The sequence below is a fragment of the Elaeis guineensis genome, chromosome 1, assembly GCF_000442705.2.
Source record: "Elaeis guineensis isolate ETL-2024a chromosome 1, EG11, whole genome shotgun sequence".
In the NCBI taxonomy this organism is placed as follows: Eukaryota; Viridiplantae; Streptophyta; class Magnoliopsida; order Arecales; family Arecaceae; genus Elaeis; species Elaeis guineensis.
This window is the reverse complement of record NC_025993.2, coordinates 169236186-169262143: the sequence shown is the minus strand read 5'-3', so window position 1 is coordinate 169262143 and position 25958 is coordinate 169236186. Positions and strand designations below refer to the sequence as shown.

Here is a 25958-nt window from a genome sequence, read left to right as displayed (position 1 = left end):
AAAGGAGAAAAAAAAAGGTATAGAAACGAAAAAAAAATTCCAGTACAACGCTCCGGACTTGAGGAGGGAATCCTCTTCCTCCCATAGCAAAAAGTCAAGGGAAAAAGAAAAAAAAGCCATGATTTTAAAAAATAAAAAAATAAAAACAGGGCGTCTAGCTCCCGCAAATAGGATGGAAAGAGATTTTCCAAGCTAACTCCAAGTCAGCTTCTCAAAAAAAAGAAAAAAAGTTAAAAAGAATAAAAGGCATGATAAAAAAAAAAAAGAAGAAGAAAAAAATATCCTAGCATGCAAGCGCCTGACATTGAATAGCCAGAAGATTTCAGACCTTGGGTGTCAGGTATACTCAGCCTATCAATTTCCAATCACATCAAAATGAAACAGCGCCGCAAATCAGGCCCTCAAACGACAATTGCGGTCTAACCAGGTACTCTGGCCACAAAATCCTTTCCAGCGTCCCACGGCAACGAAAAGTTAGAAACTTGGTTATCATTTCAAGACACTAAATCACGGTTGAAATCAAAATCGAAATAAAATTTCAAATAAATTGAAATCAAAATGATCAAACCCTCTACAGTATTTAACTACCGACTAAAATTAAAATCTAAATAAAAATTTAAATCTATAATAAAAAATAAAAATTAAATTTTAGATAGATTAAATCACTATTATTCTATTTTGAAATTGAAATCAGAAGAAATTTTTTTTTCATTCTTTTCAATCAAACGATTGAAATAAAAATTATTTATTTTCATTCCGAATCCCCATTTTCTTCAATCAAGCACCCTGTAAAATACATGCACTGCTCTCGAGACTGAAATTGTCGGCAGCCGCATGCTTCAGCTTGCCAAGAACAAGTTCACCGCAAAGATGAATTTTGAAAGCAAAGAAAAAGATAACCGGAAACAAATGAAACATAAATATAAATGATACCCTGCAAATGCCAGAAACTTGGGGAATAGAAATATGAGACTACCACCATCCCTATACCCACCAGTGATGAAAAACATTGTAGAAAACTTTTTTAAAAAAATTGAGAATACAATTCTGAAAAAAGTAGTAAGGAAAGAATTTGTGAACAGAACGTAAAAAAGATGAATCATTTAACCCATCATGCAAAAATTTAAAAAAAAACTGTTTCAATATTTTTCAGTAATGTTGCTTCCTTAGCAAACTCATGTCCTGCTTCAGAAATCTATGAATCATGGTCAGAAGTTAATGCATTCTGGAACTCTAGTTCCATGACATATAGACAAACACAAAGCAAGTGATTTACCTTTCAGAGCAGATACTTAAAATAGATATCCATGTAACACATATTTATGTTTGATTGTTCTATTTTGAAAAAAAAAAAAAAAAACAGTTTTTAACATAAAGAATATAGGGATACCTTGCACCACAATTTGTCATGCCTATATCAAGCCCACGAGGAACCAAGGGCTCCAGGCTCCCCTCGGGAGAATCAACACTTCTTTTACTTGCACAAACCCGCAAAATCTTAGCCAAAGTCCCATTACTTAACGGTTTTTGTTTACATTGTCACCAAACTGACATTGTTCTGAGAAACATAATTAACGTATCTTATTTGGGCCCAATGTCCTTTAGAGAACAGATCTGCTCCTCCCCCATGGCAGACATGACAGTCACCACCAGATCCTTCCCTTCAGCAAAACCATCTTTGATCTGCAACAAAAAGAAGAAGAAGAAGAAGAAGAGATACGGTTAAAGCTCACAAAGAACAGCAAGGAAATAATAAAGGAAAAAAGCTCACAAAGAACAACAAGGAAATAATAAAGGAAAAGAAATGGTGAGAGCTTCTATGGATTGAACAAGAAGAAGGAAATAATGAAGGAAAAGATATGGTGAGAGCTTCCATGGATTGCAAGTCTTTCTTCTGCTTCATGAATATCATGAAACTGAATTTCATGGACAGGATTTTAATTAGCTTACTTGGCTTGCCAATCACCAGGCTTCCAGCTCTTTGGAGGCAAAAGTTATCTTGGGAGACAACAATATCTTAACAAGGAAAACTAGAAGCACGCAAAGAATAGGTGCACTACAAGCTACAAATAAAGAGAGGTTGATTAAAGTACAAAGTTATTATAAGTGAAAAATGTGTAATCAATTACTTGCCATTACATACAATAAATATGATCAATTAAGCTTTTCATCTCACATATTCCTGTTTCCTTTGTCAATCTTGTTTTGCCAGCTGCCCCTATCAAAGGGCATACCTCCATGATGAGAATTTCATCAACATTTGCCAGGTCATTTCTGTCAATCCTTTCCTCCATGGTGAAACAATTTGATCCAAATTCAGATTAAGCAAACTTGAATTGGATCCAAGCGGGCCCATACAATCTACTTGATTTTCTAAGTATGTTTGGCTTAGACTAAAATCTACCAATTTGTCCTGCCCATTGGACTACCTCCATCCAAACTCACCCCTTTGAACCAAAGTCCTCATTAAAATAGTTTCAGGCATTTATTATGCAATTTAATACCATATTAATCATTTTCCTTCTTCTAGTTGACTTTTCAAGGAAAGTCAGAGTTCAATCTGTCTCCATTTTTTTTCTCTTGATAAGTAGTGATATTTTAAAGAATAGCAAGAGACAAGAGAATTGCTTGGAAGCTTAGGTCTGTCCGACAATGAAAAATTCTCAGGAGTCAGTACACCATCACTAAAAGAGTATGTTACAATATAATTCACTTCCTAGTGATTCATGATTAAAATCATGCAAATGCATGTAACATCAGAAAAGCAGCCAAGGCTATAGTGGGAAAGTTGAAATAACGATGGGTCGTTTTGAAGGGAAAAATGCGATGCTTTCTTCCTCAATCAGTGATAGTAATTGGGAGAATAATAAAAAGCCACCCCCGAAATGACTGCACATTACCCTCTAAACCTCACCATGTTCTAAACCTCACCATGTTCACTTTAAGAAATCCCGCCTACTCACATCTGTTGAGAACTGGTGAGTGAAATGGTCCTCAATCTGATTAATTACATAGAGATACTGAACCAGAACGACACCTACTTTCACACCACATTGCATAGTTTTAATTCTATAATGCCATTCAAAGGGAGAAAGACCAACACACAATTGTCAAATAGCGTCTGGCCACCTGCAATCTCAAAGTAACACCAAATGATGTTGAACTTAATACAAATAAATATGCATGCTACTCACAAAAGAGAGAGAGAGAGAGAGAGAGAGAGAGAGAGAGAGAGAGAGAGAGAGAGATATCCATTGCATGCCTTTCATTCAGGAACATCACCAAAGTTACTCACATTAAAGCCTATGGAGGAACACAATGATTGATTCTCTCGAGCAACCTCATCGTTCAAAGGTTCACTTCAAGTAGCATTGCCCAACACCTTAAGACCCATCCTAATAAACTAATGATGATTCTGAACAGTATTTGGAAAAGGAGACTAACATTAGTGCATCTTTTTATTTTTTTTTTAATCTCTGTTCTTAAAGGCATATGACTAACTTTGACATGAGGACAATAGATCCATCAAATTTTCATTTTTAAAATCTTAGTTAATTAAACGTATAGAAAATAAAAATTGACTTTCTGAAAGTAACTTGGCATGGTTAATAGAAAGAATTATAAGTTCCATGTCTTACCAAAGATGGTTGCACGAGCACTCCTCACTTTCCATGTTATATTGTCATTCCGGCTTGAAAGACATGAAAAATAAATTCACATCCAGAGGTTGGATCCAGTGTCACATGCTCTGCCAATTTCCATTGCCTCCCAAGCCATACACTCAGCCAACTCTCCTTCAGAGGTTATCATGGTCATGTTTAGTGGCGAGTCCATGGACCCATTTTCTTGCGTATCTTAACCAAGTTAGAGGAAAACTTTATTAAATAGGAAAAAAAATCACCGTATGGTTCACAATGCAGGGCAACAAAGGGTCCAATAAAACATGATGAATGTCATGGAAAGGGAGAGTACGAGGATGGATATGTGGTAAAACCAGAGAGGATAGAGCAAGGCATGAGTACAACAGATGGGTTTTAAAAGTTGCATCAATTGAGAACAAAGTCACATAGAACAATATGGTAATTAACTTTGTGTCATAGAAGCAAGGAATGAAGAACAATATGGTAAACCTTGCAACGCAATAACAATCAAATTGGTGCCAGGTAAGAATAACTAGTAATTGAGGGTTCATAAGCAAACACCAAATAGATGGGACAATGATCAATGGTTATGGTTATTGTATGATAACGACACCCATGCTAGAAATCTTCTTCAAACTTGCATAATGCAAGTTTAATTTTGGAAAACATGCCTCAAAAGTTTACTTAAATGCATAAATTACCCAATACAGTAAATTTAGTCCTGCAAAACAATTTCAGGTAGTTCTCTCCAACATCATTGGCTTGCTTTCTAGGCAAACCCAAAAAAGTTTAGCTCAGTTTCAGAGTTTTAGTGGGAACTTCAAACCATGTTTCTTAGTTCCACATCTGTATGAGGCATTTTTAAACCATATTTTCCTTCTTAATATGAAGACTGCCAAGATCAGTAATTTATAATCATTCAACCAATTATGCATAAGTTTCCTAGAAGATTTGTCTTAGAAATGTACTTTTAGAACAAAGATTTTGAGTATGTGCAAATTCCAGATGAAGCAGGGAGACATACAAAGCTTGTGAGGTCTTGTAACATAATGTTCATAAATTATCCTTTAATTCCTTACAACAGATAAGTAATGCAATTAGAGAGCAGGAGCAAATTAAAATTTGACAAAAAAGAAGTCCCCAATTTCTTCAGAAGATGACGAGACTAGAAAAGTTCTAATAAGCAATTCCAAAATCCCTAATGCTGTGGCATGTTAGAACTCTTTTTCTTTCCAAAAGAAGGTCTGTTATAACAATTAAAACTGCTTTTCTGGTGAACATTCAGACCATATACATTGGGAAGGACTTTTCACAAAATGAAAAGAAAAAAAAGGCACATGTGCTTGTACGTGCATGCCCAAGGAGGAGAGAAGAGGACAAAATATCTTGTAACAGTGATAAGCTTTTCCTGCTAACTTCTTATATCATCTATAACATCCCGACTTCCCGAGAGGAATTCGGTGTGGTGTTTATGTGAATTCTGGAGCTGGATGGAGATGAAGAGGTGAATTACAAAGAGGAGAGTGTTCAAATTAGAGAGGGAGTTCAGATCTGAAGAGGGTTTCAGATCGGAGAAGGAGAAGGAGAAGGATAAGGAGAAATCTCCTATGGAGGGAGTCTGAATACTTTCATTACATTTCCTATTTTGAATTTTTGTTACAGCCCTTTTTATATGAAGTTACAGGTAATGTAAATGAAATGCTTTTCGAATGAAAATGAAATTCTAATCAAATGCAGATGACATTTTTTAGGAATGAAATTCCGATGCGAAATGAAATGCAAATGCTCCTAAATGAAATGTAAAATAAAATTCAAGGAGATATTTCTGAGGCTTGTCGGAGCAGGTTGTTGGGTTTGTTGGCTAGATCCAATACCTGAACCCGAATGAATAAAAGGGTTCCGAACCTTCTGGATCCTGTCGTTTCACCTGTTTCTTTCTGTCTTCCTCTCAGAAACCCTAGCCGACTCTTCTCTCTTCTGAAATCCTAGCGCTCCCGAGAAGAAGAAGGGTGAGACGGGCGTGGATCGGGGTTTCCCAAATACAGATCGCTCTTTTCTGGTTCTCCGGCTTCTCTTCCAACCATCCTGATAAGGAGTATTTCTAACCCATTCATTCATTTTTTTTTTTGCTAATCTTTTTTCTTTTTTTACAGATGTTATATTCCCCTCTTCTTCTGAAGATCCTTGTCCTCAAGGATCAAAATGAAAAAACTAGTTCTTGAGTGATCAGTAATCTTCCCATGTAGCTTCTTCACCGAAGTTACTCCATTTGATTAGCACTTTGGTAACTGCTCTGTTCCCCTTGCGGACCATTTTTTTGTCTAAAATTTTTTCTGATTGGATTAACAGTTGTCCTTCTTCTCCTGTGAGGGGTACTGTTGGTGTTGCTTGCTCGAGTTTCTGAATCTCTCTTTTTAATAAAGATACATAAAATACGAGATGTATTTTAGATCCCTCGGGCAGATTAAGCTCATAAGCCACAGGTCTAATTTTTTTTAGTATCTTGAATGGTCCATAATACTGTGAAGTTTTGAATTTCTGCGCATGGCTACTGTAGTCTGTCGGTAGGGTTGGAGTTTAAGATATACCAATTTTCCTACTTGATATTTTTTATCTATTCTTCTCTTATCTGCATTTTGTTTCATGCAGTTTTGTGCTTCCTTAAGTCTGTCTCTTAAGATCTGTATCATCTTTGTTCTTTCTCTGTTCCAATCTGCCACTGTACCTTGCGGTTGCATGTCCATGTTGACTATTGGGTACATGTGAGGTGGATATCCATACAGGGCTTGGTAAGGTGTCATTCCTAGGGAGGAGTGATAGTTGATATTATACCACCACTCAGTCAGGGATAGCCACTTAAGCCATCTGTGCGGACTGTGAAAACATAAGCATCTTAAATATGTTTCTAAGCATTGGTTTACTCTCTCTGTTTGTCCATCTGTCTGTGGGTGATAAGCAGTACTCAGATGTAATTTGACCCCCATTATTTTGAATAGATCTTGCCATACCTGACTAGTGAAGATCTTATCTCTGTCTGATATAATACTTTGTGGCATCCCATGTAACTTGTATATTGTATCCAAGAATGATCTTGCTACATTCTGTGCTGTATAGGGATGAGTCAAGGGAATAAAATATGAATATTTAGTTAACCGATCCACCACTACTAATATAATGTCTTTACCTTCTGATTTTGGTAATGACTCAATGAAATCCATACTGATTTCTTGCCAGGCTTGTGTTGGAATTTGCAGAGGTTGTAGTAGACTTGCATATGGAGTTCCCTCAATTTTGTTTTTAATACAAATTTCACATTCTTTCACTAGTTTCTCCCCTTGTTGTTTCATTCCTGACCAATAAAATAATTGCTTAATTCTCTTATAAGTATGGTTCATTCCTGAGTGCCCTCCTAAAGCTGAAGCATGCATAAGTTCTAGGAGCTTTTGTCTCAACTCTCCTATTTTTCCAATGTAAATTCTCTCTTTAAACTTAAGCACTCCTTGTTTATAAGTGCATTCAGTATGTGATTCTGGCTCTATGAGTACTTCTGCTATAAGTTGTTGAGTCTGTTGGTCTCCTTCATAACTGTTAGCTATTTCCACACTTCATGTAAGTACCACTGCTGTAATGGCTTGCACCTTTTCTTCTTCAATTCTCCATCTGGATAATGCATTTGTAGCCAAATTTTCTTTCCCCTTCTTATAATGTATCACATAATCCAACCCCATAAGTTTCATCATACCTTTTTGCTATGCTGCAGTAGTTACTTTTTATTCTAATAAGTATTTTAAACTTTGGTGATCTGTTTTAATGATGAAGGGTTGGGCACTAATATAGTGCTTCCATTTTTCTACAGCCATCAAAATAGCTAGGAATTCTTTTTCATAAATAGAAAGTGCTTGATTCCTTTCATTTAAACCTTTACTGAGGTAAGCTACAGGTCTTCCTTGTTGTGTGAGGACTACTCCAATTCTATATCCACTGGCATCTACTTCCAAAGTGAAGGGTAAGGAATAATTCAGTATAGCTAAGACTGGTGCTGTAGACATTACTTCTTTTAACTTCTCAAATGCTTTTTGTGTGGTTTCATCCCAATAAAAATTATCTTTTTTTTAAGTAGCTCTGTTAGAGGTTTGCTAATTGATCCATAGCCTTTTATAAACCTTCTATAGTATCCTATGAGCCCCAAAAATCCCCTCAACTCCTTCAATGTAGTTGGTTTAGGCCACTTTTGCATGGCTATCACCTTCTCAAGATCAGTTGCCACACCTTCTTTAGAAATTATATGCCCCAGATATTCCACTTGTTGCTATCCAAAGAAATATTTAGATCTTTTTGCATACAACTGATTTCTTCTTAATATAGTCAATACTTCAGTGAGATGTTCCACATGCTCCTCTAAGGTTTTGCTGTATACCAAAATATCATCAAAAAATACTAGCACAAACTTTCTGAGATAAAAAGAGAACACCTCATTCATGGTAGCTTGAAATGTGGTTGGTGCATTAGTTAATCCGAAGGGCATCACTAAGAATTCATAATGATCCATGTGAATTCTAAAAGCTATCTTATATACATCTTCTGGGTTCATTCTGATTTGATAGTAACCTGATCTCAAATCTATTTTAGAGAAATACTGAGAACCTTCAAGTTCATCTAAAAGATCATCAATTAAGGATATAGGATATTTATTTTTCACTGTTGCTTTATTGAGCTGCCTATAGTCCACACAAAATCTCCAACTGTTATCTTTTTTTTTACCAATAATATAGGTGAAGTGTAAGGACTGGTGCTAGACTGAATAATGGTAGTTTTAAGCATCTCCTGTATTTGTCTTTCAATCTCATTTTTCTGTTTATATGTATATCTGTATAGTCTGATATTAACTAGATTAGTGCCCGGTAACAATGGTATTCTGTGATCTTATGGTCTAATAGGTGGCAATCCTTTAGGCTCTTGGAACACATCAGTGTACTGTTTTAATATTGTATTGACTTAATCAGATATCTCTACCTCTGTTCTTTTTCCATCAAAATTCTTCAGTTGCCCAACTGCACAACAGTCTCCCTTAAGTCCAGACCTGTACCACTGTATAGCAGTGATCATTTGAAGTTTGATCTTAGTAGTCTTTAATTTGGATCCTTCTGTAATACCTTTCAATGTCATTTGTTTTCCTTCATAAAAGTAACAGTATTATCTAACAAGGTTTGCTGTACTGGTACCGGACGGCATGCCGGTGTCGGATCGGTACGGTATGGTATCGATACCGTACCGTACCGACACATGGTATGCCTAGGCGTACCGGTCCGGTACCGGTACATAATATTTTTTTCGATTTTCAAATTTTTTTTTGAATTTTTGAAGTTAATAATTGATAAATACAACCTCAATATGGCATTATATTGCATATTATTGACATATTTGGATTCAATTTGGAGTTAGGTTGCGGTACAAAGACTCTTGATCCAAAATTTTCAACATATATTTATTTACATTATATTTCAACTATGTCATCTTAAAACTAAAAAAAATATATATAAAATACGCATTAAAATGTATCTAAATATTTAAGTACAAAGCGCAATAACTGATATACGAACCTGAAGATGTACTCTGCATTTAATTTTTTGTCGAGTGTCTGTGATGCTCATAAATGTCTGGATCATCAACATAGTCTGAAGGGATATCAGTCCAACCCTCTAGCCAAGCTGCACCATACTCTCGAATATTCATCATCCCATAAGGCATCATCTCTGGATTGTAAGACATCTCAGACCTCTCGTTAAAATTCTGACTTTGAGAAGTATCCTCGAGATGATGGTATGGTTGTGGAGGAACCCATCCAAATATGTCAGTAGCAAAATCTGATCCGTAAGATGCTCCAGACTGCATAGGATAATAACCACTAGAAGATGATGCCTCGAATGCACCATATGCATATGGATCATTCTTTCTCTTATTTTGGCATGATTTTCTCTTATTTTCATTCTTTCTCATTCTTATCCTATTTTTAACAACAAAAATTAAAAAAAAAATATTTACTAAGAAAATAACATATTATCTTACCTCCGATCAAAGATCAGCCTCTCTTCGAACCACTCCTACAATTTGATAGAGTTTTTTCTTTTTTTTTAATTTTTCGGAGGTCTCAACGGTTTTGTTGAGACCTTCATATGCTTTGGAAGTTCTCTGAGACTTCTCGGAGAACTCTAACACCTCTCAATCATTTAAAAGCTCTCCGACCCCACCCCTCCCCCCTCCCCACTTTTTACATGTGGGGATGTCGGCACAGTTCGGTTCACACCAAACCGGTACCGAACCGATCCATACCGTCCGATTTTGGGCGATATGGACACGAACCGGACCGAGCCGAGCGGTTCGATGCGGTTCGGGGAGTTTTTCGAAAAAAAAGTCCGAACCGGACCGGTAATGTACCGGTCCGGCTCGGTACGCCTCGTACCGGGCGGTTCGGCCCGGTACGGTGAATCCTGATCTAAATAATCAAAGATTATTTTACCATAGGTTCTTAACCAATCAATTTCCAAAATTATGCTGGATCTCTCTAATCTAATCACCCTTAAATCTGTTTAATACTATTCTCCCTGCATAGACCATTTAAAATTGACACATTTGAGTTTACTCAACACTTTGTGTCCATTGGTCACTGTTACCACTAATAAGTTTGCTGCAGTAATTGTAACCTTCACTTCTTTAGCAACTTGATAATCAATAAAGCTGTGAGTACTTCCTGTGTCAATTAGAATGACCAGAATTTTATTACCAGCTTCTTCTTGAATCTTAATAGTTTCATTTTGATTTTGTCCCATTAAGGCATATACTGTTGTTTCTATGTCTGTATCTTTTTCTTCTTCTGTTATGATCTCCTCTATCTCTTCTTCTTCTTCCTGCAATAGCTGTTCATCAAATACTTCATCGGTTTCTATTGTAGCATTTATAGGTTGATTCTTCTTTATTGAACACTGATGCCCAGGATGATATTTTTCTCCACATTTGAAACACAGACCAGCTGCTCTTCTTTGTTCATACTGCTGTTTATTATCTTTCTGAAATAACTTCTGATTTCTAAAAGTTTGATATTTTGTGTTTTCCTTCTGTACTGCTAGTTTATTGTGAAGATATTCTGCTGTTTTAATTGTGGGTGTTTTGTAAACCATTTTGTTCCTCTTTCACATCATTAACAAAGTCTGTTCATGTAACTTAGCTTGCTCGTACACCTTTTCTAAAGTGGTAGGATGAGATAAATCAATATAGGGTATCAATTCTTCCTTCAACCCACTGATAAAGCTTTCTATAAAATACCTTTTGATTAATGCTGGATTATATTGTATCATCTTAGCTCTCATATCTTCAAACTTTTCTTGATACTTCTCTACAGTATTTATCTGCACCAATTTATTAAATTTCCTGATCAACTGTTTCATATTTCGACTGTCAAATCTTTTGTTCACTACTTCCACCAATTCTTTCCAACTCAAATTTGGTTTATCAATTATGTACCCTTCCTTCCATTTGTGTGCCTTTTCCATGAAATGCATGGTAGCAATTTCCACCCATTGAACCACTGGAATCTGATATATTTTAAAATATTGTTCACTCTTACTGATCCATTCTCTGGGTTCTTCACCATTAAAGATAGGAAATTCCAATTTTGGATAAGGCAGGTGAAGTGGGGTCCTGTTTTGAATATCACCCATCCTATCCAATGATTGATAAGGTGTGGGTAATATTCCTTTACCTCTAATTTCAACTGCTGCTGCTGATGAGCTATAGTCAGGTGGCTCTGAACTATTTGTTCTTCCATTTCTTGGGGCTGACGGATTGTTGTTTGCAGTGAATGAAGGAGAGGGTTGAGAAACTGATGGCTGCGGCATAATTAGCTTCAGCAATTGCTCATGCTTGCGATTTTGTTCCTGCATCATGATTTCATGCCTCCTTGCAGCTTTAATTTGTAAAGCTTCATATCTCTATCTTTCCTCAATCTGTATTTCATCTAACTGTCTTGCAAACACACCCAACTTCGTATTGTATTCCTCAGATACTTGCTGTAATCGGTTTTCTATATGATTATGGCAATCTGTGGTACATGTTTGCATTCTTTCTTCCAGTACTCGTAGGTTTTCACAGATATCTTTTAATTTGGTTCCTTCTGTCATTTTTTTTACTACACTCCAACAATATTTTTATAAAATATGTTTTGAAACTGTTTAACAGATATTAAAAATTTTTACTCCTGGCTACAGCAATCAATTCAGGGTGGCCAATGATGATTTCATGAGGCCAGGTTGCTGTTCCTAACTCATTGGAACAGTAATCACCCTTGTGGACCCTGATACATTCATTACAATCTATTCTGAAAATAGATCTAAGCAGTTTTGAGGGTGTTACCTGTTGTTGAGTGCCTTGATTGACTGTAAATTCTGTTGCCGATCTCTAACCTGGACTGTGCAGCACCACAGATGGCCGATTACAGTATCAGGTAAGCTTCACTACTATTTTTTGATAGTCTTGCCACAGATCCAAAGTTCAGATCTGAGCTCTGATACCAAATTTTTTGTAACATCCCAACCAAAGTTTGCTGAACCGGTACCGCCGGCCGTTTCGGCCGGCCGGCGGTATGGTTCGGTATGGTTTCATACCGTACCGAACCGACGACCCGAACCGGAAGAAAAAAGAGAGAAATTGAGAGAAATAGAGAGAGAGAAAGAAGAAGAAAAAAAAAGAGGAAGGGGAAGGAGCCGGCGGGGCCGCCGGACGGCCTTCGACTGGCCGTCGTGGCCGTCGGAGGGCGCTGTCCACGCGCGCGGCGCCGCAGGCATGTAACAGGGGCATCGCCCCTGTTTCGCAAATTTTTTAAAAACATGATTTTAAGTGAAGTCGGCAAACGATTTGCCGGCTTCACGATTTTTATTTTTTTTAAAAAAAAATCTTAAGTCGGCAACCCAGTTGCCGACTTCATAAGTTTAAAATAAAAAAAAAGAAAAAATCGAAACAGACGTCGTCTGTTTCGAAAAAGGAGGCGGAGTCGCGGAGGGGCTCCGCCCGCTCGACCACCCTCAGGCCGTCGGCCACCGGAAGCCTCGCAACGGAGGCACCGTCTGTCCGATAGGTTCTCCGCCCCCCTCCGAGCGCTCTCTCTCTCTTTTTTGCTCTCTTGAAAGCCCTATCGAGCGATACGGAGCTCAGAAGCCCTCCGACGGCCGCAGCCGGCCACCATCGGCCTCCGACGGCTCCTACCTCCCTCCCTTCCCTCTCCTCTCTCTCTCTTTCTCACTTTCCATTCTTTATTCTTCAGTACCGTCGGTGTACCGATTTTACCAGCCGAATCGTGCCGATTTCCCGCCGGTCCGGTACGAGATGGGGTGTACCGGCCGGTTTGGCATGGTATGGCAAACCTTGATCCCAACTTTCCGAGAGAAATTCGGTGTAGTGTTTATGTGAATTCTAGAGCTGGATTGAGATGAAGAGGTGAATTACAGGGAGGAGAGTGTTCAAATTAGAGAGGGAGTTTAGATTGGAGGGTTTCAGATCGGAGAAGGAGAAAGAGAAGGAGAAGTCTCGTATGGAGGGAGTCTGAATACTTTCATTACATTTCCCATTTTGTATTTTTGTTACAGCCCTTTTTATATGAAGTTACAGGTAATGTAAATGAAATACTTTCCGAATAAAAATAAAATTCTAATCAAATGCAGATGACATTTTTTAGAAATGAAATTCAAATGCGAAATGAAATGCAAATGCTCCTAAATGAAATGTAAAATGAAATTCAAGGAGATATTTTTTAGGCTTGTCGGAGCAAGTTGTTGGGTTTGTTGGCTGGATCCAATATCCGAACCCGACTGAATAAAAAGGTTCCGAACCCTCTGGATCCTGTCGTTTCACCTGTTTCTTTCTGTCTTCCTCTCAGAAACCCTAGCCGAGTCTTCTCTCTTCTGAAATCCTAGCGCTCCCGAGAAGAAGAAGGGTGAGACCGACGTGGATCGGGGTTTCCCAAATACAGATCGCTCTTTTCTGGTTCTCCGACTTCTCTTCCACCCATCCTGATGAGGAGTATTTCTAACCCATTCATTCTTTTTTTTTTACTAATCGTTTCTTCTTTTTTTACAGATGTTACATCATCCTTACCTAGCACCTAAATTAAATAATACTCGCTACTTCCTTAAATGTGTTTTTCCCCCTTCCTCATTAATTCATGCCTGTATATTGGTTAATATAAAATATGAGGTTATTCAATCAATCTAGTTCTCTTTTGACAACTAGATTTGCTTCTCCTAGTTTTAATAAATTTATCTTCCCTCCAAACAAAAATCAAGCCATGAAAAGTCATTTTTCCATAAATCATCTTCAGCTTTCTTAGCAGAAGGAAATAACTAAAAGTTTGAAACCAAATCAAAGACAAGGTACAAATCATCAGGAGAAGTTTATTTTTAAGCAAGGTTTTGAGTCAATGCAATTCTTATTAAAATGAAATAGAACCATACATAAGAAGACCATGTAAATCTATGTACAATATAGTAAAAGATCATAAACAACATGATGGAGATCATATAAACATAAATTTAAATTTGTAAATTATTGCATCGACTATCACATAAATTTCCCTTAAACATGAAGGGTTCATAGATGGGTGTTTCCCTCAAGAAAAAAAAATTGAGGTATAAAGTTGCAGCAAATTTACTAATTGATAAACACAAAGAAGCACGGTACTCATGACCCTAATGAGGCTACTCTCATGAGGAAACACCTAGGCCATGAATGAAAAGTATGGTCCTGTGACGAGGCAGATCCCCTATCAAAAGTTCACCTCGCAACAGGAGCATAGACAATCAACATAGAATTGCATATGGGGATAAAGAAGATGCTGTAAAGGCGGCCCAAGTAATGAGCAATCAACCAAGTAGGCCTCTTAAAATTATGAAAGCAAACAATGTAGAACTGCAAATTAGCAACAATTGCTAGCAATAAGCTACAAGGAGATTCCATAAGCCGCAGCATTCCTACATTAAAAGCAGATGATGTTGGAAATCCACTAGCACACGATATGTGCGAAATGAACCATTATTGTTAATCAAGGAATGCCAAACTGATCCGAACCAGACAGCTCGGTCTGTACTGGATTGAAAGGATGCCAGCCCAAGATGATTCAACTGTGTGGGTGGGTTCGGGTTATAAATCCCACCACCGCCTTTTTTTTTGCTCAGACATCTGTTGCCTCTTCGAGGGCCTCCAAGGTCTTTCTCTCCGACTCTCTCCACTGTCTCCACCTCGCGATCTCTCTATAATATCCTACTCACTGTTGGCGATCAATTACCTCAATGCCACCCTCTCCACCTCCCTCCCTTGTCTCTCCTTCCGGATCTACACCTTCGACGACTTCTCATCTCGATGTTGATCCATGCACGATTACTCCTTGACCTTGTCCTCATCGACGACATCGCCGCCCTCACCTCCACCTTGCTCCTCGACAGCATCGGTCTCTCTCTCAAGTGAGCGAAGGCCTTGGCCTTTGTGTGCACACGTGCATCTCCCCCTTCCTCTCCCCCTCCCTCCCCCTCCTTTTCTTCCTCCTGCCTCCGCGCCCCCACCCCCCCCCTCCCACGATTTTAGTATGCTTCAGCACGATATGGCACAAATCCATACCACACCATATTGGTGGTCAACCACTACAGATCACGATGCTGGTTCAATGAACCTTGGTACTAATTATAGTATGCAAGTGCCGTAGTAAAGTCTCGTGGCAAGCATATTATACCAAAGGGGTTAAGTCCTAAAAGAAGCAATGGATGAAAAGACAATATGCTTGAAATTATAGCAATCTTGTCTTGCAATTGTGCATGTCTAATAGCAAAAGAGACAAATAGTACTAAGATATGGTGCTTGCCTTGTGCAAAATGCAAGTATGCTAAGTGCATGGATGGCAAACCATTGGTCCTAGAACATACAGAGCAGGTTGGGCAGATATGGCATATTGTCACTAAGTATAAAGAGTGAGAAAACTAACGGTCGCTCCATTAGAGGAAAAAAAATTGTTAAGGAGATAAATATTCATATGCCAAATGAAAAGGTTAAGAAAAAAATAACATTCAATCAATCAAATGGTGCACCAAGGAAAAAGCATCATTCAGCAGGAAGGATTAAGAGGAGAAAAAAAAGAAAACATGAAGTAATCATAATTCACCATGGACAAGATGGTGCAAATTTGTGAGTGAAATTTGAGGCCCTATGAAAAATGAGAGACAAGCAGATTGAATCATAAAAAGCTGTGATGAAAGCAGACAGATGAGAGACAAAAATTAAGGTTGTGAAATGTGCTGAATATACAATGCTACAGTAAATACACAAAAAAGAACAGCCTCTTGACCCAAAGAAATAGCAACCCCACCCATAAACCAGTTAAAATAAGTGGATCCAACAGAACAGAGATCAGATTCAGAAAGGAATAAAAAAAAGACAAATGATAGTAAACACAGACAAGCCACTACATTGTGAAATAAACTGAACTCTCAAGGATCAACATCTTTAATTAGTACCATCAGTAAGGCCCAAAGCAGATCCAGCGGGCTTGATAAGTAGCACAGGCAGCGTTATAGCAATCAAAAAATACAACAGGATTAGAAATTTGAAACAAACTCTAATAAATATTGCCAGACAACAGAACCTAATCAAGAGAACCCCTGTTTTCTTCTAAAAATTGAATTGTCATAGAAATTAACACACTATAAGGATTACACTAGACTTGGTTAATCGTTAAATAACGACTCCTTGTTATAAGGTGTAATTTGGAAAAAGATGTGGCCAAAAATAAAGACCTGGGCAAGCAGAGTCTCATCAGTGGGAAGCTTCAGGTCATCCTTTGTGTTCCCACTCTCTGTCAAAAGACTCACCTGCAAGATAAGAACTCAACCCAACCAGTTCGCAACATGAACAAGGTTCTACATGTCCCTGTGTTGTATGAATTTCAAAAAGGAGATTGCAAGGTAGTGAATGAGCATACAAAACCATCTTCAGAAATATCAATGAGTTGATAGTCAGTGCGAGTAACATGAGGAACCTGCACAAATCAACAAACAAAGGATTTGAAACTGCATCTTAGAATTATTTCCATACTTCTGTGAAGGGTGAAAATGCAAAAATGGATTACATCGCAGTTATGGGATGAAGGAACAATATCCTCAAGCTTTTTGGAATTGAAGATATCAATAGCAACGAAGTGGCACTTGGCATGACCATGCTTGCCTGTTTTAGAGGTTGAAACCTCAACAACCTACAACAAATTCATTTTAATGTTAACATTCAGCAATATATAAAAATAAGAGAGTGTAGTTGAATGATCTTTTACTTCAAGTAACGTTTCTTCTCCATTAGCAACTTGTGTATAGTAGTTAACACATGGATAATAAGCCAACTAGAGAAACACCCAAGGTTCACCATCCCACCCCATACTGGGCGGTATGGGATGTACCATACTGATACCGTACCGGTACACTATACTATCCCATACCGACATTACCATACTGTACCGTACCACATACTAACACTATAGTGGAATTTTACCAGTATGAGATCTGGTACTGAGATGGAAAACCTTGAAAACACCATTCACCTCATCATTACAAACTATAAAATAAAACTTAAATCATCAACTAGATGGTACGATGCCAACATGCAGCTTAAACAAATAGTAATACTACACAGTAGTTCATGCAAAATAGTATCAAAACAATACTCTCAATATGATGACATGATGCTCTTTAAACATTAATCTAAGCTGAAACAGAAAAGAAACTGAAACAAGTAACAGCAGAACCTGTCTAAAACATACTGTCCTTGTTACTTTTTCTAGCAAGCTTGAATTTGGCCACATACAGGATGCATTCAGGAGCAAGGCCTTTAGGATCTGTTAAAAGATGATAAATAACAGTTTGCAAAATGTGAAGTTTCATTCATGAAGTAGATGTTAGAAATTTTGCTTTTTGCTTTTTGCTTGTTGTTCTCTGGTTCAACTGATGGGTCATTAAGCATATAGGTTGCAAATTTTACAGCAAATATCATGACCTCAAAAAAGAATTGTAATTATCATCATCATCATCCCAGCCTTTTCCCAATAAATATCAGGTCAGCTACAAAGAACATCTGTAAGTTGAGTAGGTTCCATGAAAAGAATTGAGTAGACCTTACAGCTATCTTAACACCTCATGCTAACCTTTCTGATTAACACTCACGTCATATCAATCTTATAAGCATATACTGAAGCTGCGAGACATACACCTGCAGATCTAATAAAAATGCCTAAACAGAAATTTATTTGCATCAAGAAGTGCAGCACTGATCCATATCATTTTGTGAAGTAAAATGTAGTAGAAATTTCCAAAAGATCAACTAACAATTTTCTGACAAATTTGAACTGCAGAATGAGAACCACTAGTTGCATGTGTTAATAAAAGCGTCAGAAAATTATCAGCTTCTTGATCTATACCACATTCCTCACACAAAAACAATCATCAGTCCAAGCTATTACAGAAAGTCAAGTAGACAATGGATAAAGATCATCTAAACCAAATAAAAGGCACAAGTGAAGATGAAGAAAAAGAGAAAAAGACAAGCACATTCTGCCTTCCTATGCCATCAGTAGACCAAATGGCAAGATATCTACAAGCATACAAGATTGTCACATGTGGACTATTGAAAAGGGGAAGGGTATCTTCATCCATGTCTATGTTACTGACATATATTTATGTTCATTTATTATATCTTCTCGTTCTTAAATATACAAATTCTAGGCCACAAGGCAGCCTTAAAAAGAATCAAAAACTATTCCAAGTGAACATCGATATACATGGAACAACCTCATCTTCATTGAATGTGGCATATTTTCTTACTGATGAAAATCCATTGAAGAGCCAGTCAGTGAAAAACTTTGGCCCTATGCTACCAACACTTTGCCCCAATACAATGAACATCACCACCAAACACATGAAACTGGAATTAAAAAACAGAGAATGCTCTTCAACCCACCTCCAAACCCTTCTATAGTGCAACCTTATACCCTGTTCCTATCCAGATGTCTCTTGGATAGGTAACTCTGTTTACCATATACACCTCAGACGTATCTAAAAACCCTTTTACCCTAGACATGACTGACCAACTATCAAATTAAGCAGAAAAAGGCACAACTGAACCCAACTAGTCTCCTGTCTATGAATCTGTCTCCGTTTCAATTGTGCATGGTTGCAAAATCTCAACGATGACCTCCAACATCACATTATAAGCCTTCATGTCATCAACCGCTAAGCAGCTCCCTTTTATTTTCTACAATCTTTCCCAAATTCCAAATATGAATTGCTCTAATGATCCTCAGACAACAAATTCCCCCACTAAAAAGGTCAGCACAAGCATAAGAAATTCAGAAAGTGGTATAGAAAATATTATGTGCCACAATAGTCTTAACCAACAAACCTTCCAGCTAGACAATGTAGATACAGACTCTTCACTGCAACTAATTAATATGCTACGTAGTTTGAATGTAGCTTGACCTTCTTCATAGCAAACACAAGATAAAGAATACTCTCTCCAGTGACCTAGAAGATGACAAGCTCAGACAGATCAGGTATTCGAAAAAGGAAGACGGTAGAGAAAAGGAACGTTTCCTCATCCTCCACGCTAACTACTGGAGGCCTAAACTAACCGCATCTCCTGATACCAATCCTAATTCCCAAGTGTCAAACTTGTCTCCCATTAAGAATAAATTAAAATACTGACATGAACCAACTTCTCCAATTTGTTCTCAAAAAACACCATTTTATCAACTGACAATGATTGACAGTTTCAATGCCTCAACATATGACACCTATATCCAAAGTGAAAGGTAATGGAAGATATAATGCTACCAAGCAAAGTACCTTCTAACCATCCTAAGCAACGACAAAACCTAGCAAGAAAAGCACAAAAGTTCGACAAAACTATTTCCAACATAAATCAAACCTCATCCAAAGCTCCATCTGTGCCAAATTCCACTATCATCAATAAAACTTAACGACTGCTTGTTGTAGACATCAGAGGACCAATCTGGTACATAGCTTCAAGGTCCATCCTTCTGCGAAAAGTAACCGCCTTTGTAAATTCAAAGGCCAGCATGAGACGATAATAAATTGACTAAGATCATAATTGACCTAACTAGAGATACGAATTTCCCTTTCACACTCTCCTATCAAAATAAAGGATCTCAACTTCCAAATTTAGGAACGCAACTAAGTTTTCCTATCTCCTTCTCGTCGTCCGATGACCTTCAAGCATGATCATAAAAAACTCCAAATAATCATATCGAGAAAGAAAACCCACATCAAGAATCCATCACGAACTCGACCAGACCTACGAAACGAAATCTACAAACAATTCCAACAAGAAACACATCAAGGATCAAAGCTAGGAGGGTCGAATCCACTACCTTGCAGGGCCTGCCTTTGATGACGATGTAGCCGTTCTTCCTAATGGTCCCGGCCTGCTGCGGGAACGTCTTGGAGGCGCCCGCATCTGCCTGCGACTCGAAGTGATGCTCCTCGTCCGACATTCTCTTCTTCTTTCTCGCTTTCTATCTCCTCTTTTTTCGGGGGGGGGGGCGGGGGGGGGGGGGGCGCAACCAAGGAAAAAGGAGAACAGGAATGGAGCAAGAGAAGGAATGCCGCCCTTATTATATAGATATATAGCGCTCGTGTCTGCGTTCACTGATCATCAACCGTCGGACTGCCTAAAAGCGGTGATCTCATCCTACGGTCCAGGGAAGCTGGGTATCTTTACTCGGTCGTATCCCACAAGAGCATCGCATGGTCCTCGGTGAGGACAGGGCTCAAGTGCGCTGATAGACGGCCCCAATTACGAGAAATTGTACCCTGCACTGCGCGCACATTGCGTATTACGGCCGCTCGTTGTAGATTTTATCCATCAAACATTTATCTTGATGCGCGGTTACAAAAACTACGGACAACAGCGGGATTCCGTATGCTTTCTGAGGGAGTTCTATAATGACCGAAAAATCAACCATGAACGGAACCTGGACCAGGAGAAATTATTGCATGCACCAGGTGCAAGTGAACCAGGGCCAATCGCGGAGCATATGCACGGTCGAAAGGAATCGGTGTAATACAAGGGGTCGCGGTGCATGCAATAATACGGAGGCATGTCTTAGGGTGTGGTTGGCCTTTTACTGGAACTTTTCTGTTTTTCTTGTTCGCCTGCGACTGCCACATGGGAAAGATCTGACGGCTAGAGTCGAGCTCCTTTTCCACATGTGGTATATATTGCATCATGTGGTATATATTGCATCGTAAATGTGGCGGTCGGCCCCCTCCAACCCTTTTTCTGTACCAAAAAAAAAAAAATGGCGGACGTTCGTTGGACCAATTAATGGAGCGTGGACTCCTGTCTGGTTTCCAGTGGGCTGCATGGATGCGCTCGTATGTTTTGGGGCTCATGGCCCGCATCCGTTGCTCGAGTTGGGTTCAAGTGGGCCTCGTAAATGGGCTTGCTTGATGTTGGGTTTCATCCTTCAAAGCTCTAACTGTCCAAATTCCAGAACTGCCAACAAATTGTGAAAAGAAATGCCCAATTTAAACGTAAGTTGCATAATTTTGGGTTTCATCCTACAAAAGTCTAATTCCCCAAATTACAGAACTGCCATCAAATTGTGAACAGAAATGCCCAAACATTAATTTACTGGAGATAGCTGTTTGAGGCTTTGAGCATTCTCAAACAGTGGTTTTGGTTGTGCTCATGTAAGATCCTGGGCGTCGTATCTCTCAGGAGAAAGAAGGATTCACCTTCCTTCACATGAATCTACTATATATAATATCCGCATCATGAGCTGTGTAAGCATATGAATGAAGCGGTGAAAGAACCCGAAGCCCATGTAAGATGCCCATTTCCAGTTACATGACCAGCCAAGATCAGTTACTATTTCCTAGGACTGCCCCCTGGGGACATCATCCGATCGGAATATATCTCGTGGCAATCATTCTAGTCAAGCTATTCTCAAAATTGTGATTGCTTGCAAGTAAAACGGACTTTGTTAGGAGATGTCAAAGGCTCGGATGCTTAGATGCAGTAATTCCTGTGACAGAGCATGCGGCGAACATGGATGCTTGCACGTAGCATTGGGTGAATGTAGATGCGATCAAAGAGGTAGACTGGCTATGGTTGTAAATGATGGAATGGAGACTAGCATAAATAGATGCCGCTAACATTGCATGATGGTCTTGTGAAAGTAGCTGCAATATTCGTGTAGTGTCAGCAGGCAAATCCTGCTTTATTGCGCCTACTCTTTTACACTCTTTTTGTCACATTTCCTTTTTTTATTCTTTTTTCTTTGGTTCCCTATTTCATTTTCCTTGGTGATATGATGATGACTAGACCATTTATTATTTAGAAATAATAAATTATATATATAGAGAGAGAGAGAGAGAAGGCTTATAGTGCAATTGATGTGTCTTGTATTTTTGTCAAAGTAGCAAACACTATCTATACGATTAAAACCATGCAACCTAAAGTTGATTATATGATGTCTCTCTAGAATATTTTAGAGAGAGAAGCTATGTTGAAGAATGTGAATCCATTTGACCTAGGCCTTCTACCTTGGAGCCCTTCACATTGTTTGCTGGCAAGTTTGTTGCATGCAGAACCATTTATTTTAAATATATAGCTACTCTGGCTGCTAATTTCTTTGGTGGTGGTGTTAGAAACAAATTTCATTAATGAGTATTCCAACTACCGCGTGCTACCTGAGAAGTGGAGCAAAGGCCAAATGGACTTGCATCCAGACCTCTCTAATTTTATAAGCATGCTTCGATTTCTTCCTGCGCAAATCATGGTGGCTTTTTCCCCTTTGCATCAATCCCGCATTTCTTTTGTCCCTTTTTTTCTTGACAAAGATAAACGTATAAAGGAAAGTCACTCTAACAATCTCTTTAATTTAATATTTGAGATACTCAACTATAACTTGACATGAAAAAGACAAGAACAAACAATAAGAAAGAAAGAAATCAAGCTATTGGCATGTTTCTCAACTTGTAAAGGCCAAGTCAAAAATTTGAAGCTAGTATACCCCTTTAGCCATCAAAACAGAGAAAAATATGAGAATCCTAGTGTTGAATGTTGGTAGGGGGGTTGAGGGAAGAGAGAGAGAGAGAACCTATACTCTTTTGTGAAGGGAGAGAAAAAACATATACTGGTGCATTAGTTCCTACGTGCTGCATACATGCTACTATGCCATTGCTTTGATACATTGATGTTATTATTTTTGTTGGGATATACCGACTGACCCCTCTCCGTCGACTTACCCTTGAACTTGTCCGACCGACGTCCGACTCTACCGACTGACGACTCTACCGACCGACGACTCCGACAATGGATGCCGACAATAGCTACCGACAATGTCCGACTGAAGGTATGTCGGCCGAACAGGTCCATACCATTTTCGATCGGTTAAGCGGCCGAGCCCAAATCACCGACTCACTGTCGGGGGTGGCAGCCGACGTCCGACTTTCTCAAGGCACCAGACCAGCCGACGGAGTCTCCGGGTCATCACCCAACGTCCAGGCAGCCGAACACCGATGTATAGTCGGCCAACCCACCCAAACGTCGTACGATCGCTATGGGCAGTTGTCCTGTCAAAGACATGTGGCATGGCCGAATTGGGGCATTGTCCTGCCAAGGACACAAATTGATCCCAGTGACTTGACAGCCCACGGCGATTTGACAGTCCCCGATGATTTGATAACTCCTCAATTGTCTGCACCATTAATGATGGGACCATACCGCATTCCACTATAAAAATGGAGTAAGGCAACAGTATTAGAGGAGGGCTAAGTCCTAAGTTTGGAGAAGGACCCTTAAGCTCTTGAGCTCTCTCTTTCTCTCTCTCTCCCGCTGAGCCCCTGATTTTTCACTGTTGCCTAGTCTCCTTTCTGACTTGACCGTCGGAGGGTTCTCGCCGGAGGCATCTCCAGTCTGTGAGGACTCTTTCTTGCAAGTGTGCGACACCGGCGATCGGACGACGGGGGGGGATTGGCCACAACAGATTTGGCACGTCAGGAAGGGGGTACTCGACAGAGGTAAGCCAGCGAGCTCCACAGAGCTTGAAAAACCTCTCGAAATGACGAAAACCAGAGCTCAGCGATCGAGAGCTACCGGGTCGGCGAGGCGCTCGTCCCACCGGCAAGAGGCCCCTCCCTCGCCTTCCATGGCGGAGCCCAGCTCTCCGCATCTGATGGTAACTATGGAGGCGCAAATCGTGGCAATAGTACGGCAAATGACTGTTCTGACGGATGCGGTCAAAAACCTCCAACAGCAACCGACTTAGTTGCCGCAACCACCGATGGAACAACCGACGGCGCACCCTCTACCGTCCAAAAGCAGCCGCTGACATCCACATCAGCTTCCGTCTCCTTCTTAAGAGCAACCGTCTCAGCACTCCCATCGAGAAGGGGTGAGACGGCCACAGTGCGACATCCATCGGTCTCGATGTCCTTCTCCTTCCCAACTGGAGCGGGCGAGGAAGGAGAAGCAGCCGCGGACACCGTTCACCTCACTCTCAAGTTCCTCGGGAGGTTCAACTCCTGGGGTTTCTCAAAACCGACGGTTGGACGACACGAACGTAAGTTCGAAGAAATCGACCGTCAGCTTGCCCAACTCCAGGCAGATGGTCAGAAGTCTTCGAACGACGTCGACTTCTGGACTACCCAACCTCTCTCCCAATTTATCCTCGACGAACCGATCCCTAGTTGGTTCAAGATGCCTCATGTGGAACCTTACGATGGCTCCACCGATCCAGTTGACCATCTGGAGAGCTACAAGGCTCTCATGACAATTCAGGGGGCGATTGATGCCCTCCTTTGCATCGGCTTCCCCACAATGCTCCGTAAAGCCGCTCGGGCCTGGTACTCTGATCTTTGCTCAGGGAGTATCCACTCCTTCGAGCAGCTCGAGCATTCTTTCGTGGCCCATTTTAGCACCAGCTGGAAGCCGCCGTGAACCTCGGACAGTCTTTTCTTTCTCAAACAGGGAGAAAACGAGATGCTCCGACACTTTGTGGCCCGATTCAACGCAGTCACGCTTGAGGTCCGGGACCTCGACGAAGATATGGCTATCTCGATCATGAAGAAGAGGCTAAAGAGGTCCCGGTTCACATATTCCTTGGACAAGACCCTCCCCCAGACGTATATCGAGTTGCTGGAGCGCACGTACAAATACATGCACGCGGACGAAGGAGCTTCCGACCGGTGTCTGACTGAAGGCGCAGGCCAAAATGAGAAGTCGAAGAAAAATCGGGCTGCTACCGAACCTAGCAGGCCCCCGACCGACAAACGGGTCTCGCCCCGATGATGGAGCCCGAGATCGCCCCGACGTCAGAGTCTAAGACCAACGCCCCACAGGTATGACTCCTACACCTCTCTCACCGCTCCTCGTGCGCAGATCCTGATGGAGATCGAAGGAGCGGAATACCTACGATGGCTCCCACCTCTGAAGGCAAAGGGCCTCGATCGGAGGAGTTACTGCCGATTTCATCGGGGCCACGGTCACACCACCGAGCAATGCATCCAGCTTAAGGATGAGATAGAGACCCTCATACGGTGAGGGTATTTCGAAAAGTACAAAAGGGACCCGCCAGCTCGGCCTCTTCCCGACTGACAACCCCAACCGACTGAGGAGGCAGCGAATAATCAGTCTACTGCTGGAGTCATCAACATGATCTCCAGACGGCTGGATCGAAGAACGACTGCTGAAGGAGAGTCTACGAAGAGGCCGTGCCAGAACGATATAATCATCTTCACAGATGAGGATGCTCGGAGAATCCAAACCTCCCATGACGACACTGTTGTTGTCTCGACGACAATAGCGAACTATGATGTAAAAAAGATTCTTGTTGATAATGAAAGTTCGACTAACATTTTATTTTACTCGGCCTTTTCTCGAATGCGACTATCGACCGACCGACTCAAGAGAGTCTCTACGCCCCTAGTGGGTTTCGTTGGGGAAGCCATCGCGGTGGAAGAAAAAATTACTCTTCCCGTGACAGCTAGGACTGAACCAAGATGAAGCACCGTCCATATGACATTCACGATCGTCTAAGTACCTTTGGCCTACAACGTCATACTTGGAAGACCCGGACTGAACGCCCTCAGGGCGATAGTCTCGACATACCACTTGTTGGTCCAATTTCTGACCAAAAATAGAGTCGGAGAAATGCACGGGGATCAACAACTCGCTCGGCAGTGCTTCCAAATCTCCACTCAAAACAACAAATCAAAG

General features: G+C 40.1%; 1 protein-coding gene and 1 long non-coding RNA gene across 2 annotated transcripts; one reads left to right on the top strand and one right to left on the bottom strand.

The window, feature by feature from the left end:
• Window positions 1-1498: 1498 nt before the first annotated feature.
• Window positions 1499-20272, bottom strand: LOC105060183 (eukaryotic translation initiation factor 5A). The gene is made up of 5 exons (XM_010943793.4): window positions 20104-20272; window positions 16801-16923; window positions 16654-16710; window positions 16469-16543; window positions 1499-1683 (listed from the first exon to the last, which is right to left on the bottom strand). The coding sequence occupies exons 1-5, from the start codon at window positions 20224-20226 to the stop codon at window positions 1582-1584; spliced, it is 480 nt and encodes a 159-aa protein (XP_010942095.1). The 5' UTR covers window positions 20227-20272; the 3' UTR covers window positions 1499-1581.
• On the top strand, window positions 5588-11723 carry LOC140853404 (uncharacterized). Its single transcript, XR_012136461.1, has 3 exons — window positions 5588-5700; window positions 5795-5925; window positions 11494-11723. It is a non-coding gene; the product is annotated as an uncharacterized lncRNA (long non-coding RNA).
• Window positions 20273-25958: the final 5686 nt, after the last annotated feature.

Excerpts from the sequence above, each read along its gene's own strand:
- LOC105060183 (XM_010943793.4), bottom strand. The coding sequence starts at position 20,226 with ATGTCGGACGAGGAGCATCACTTCGAGTCGCAGGCAGATGCGGGCGCC. Across the intron at positions 16,924-20,103 it reads TCAAAGGCAGGCCCTGCAAG|GTTGTTGAGGTTTCAACCTC; the intron begins GTAGTGGATTCG and ends AATTTGTTGTAG. Across the intron at positions 16,711-16,800 it reads CTTCATCCCATAACTGCGAT|GTTCCTCATGTTACTCGCAC; the intron begins GTAATCCATTTT and ends TGATTTGTGCAG.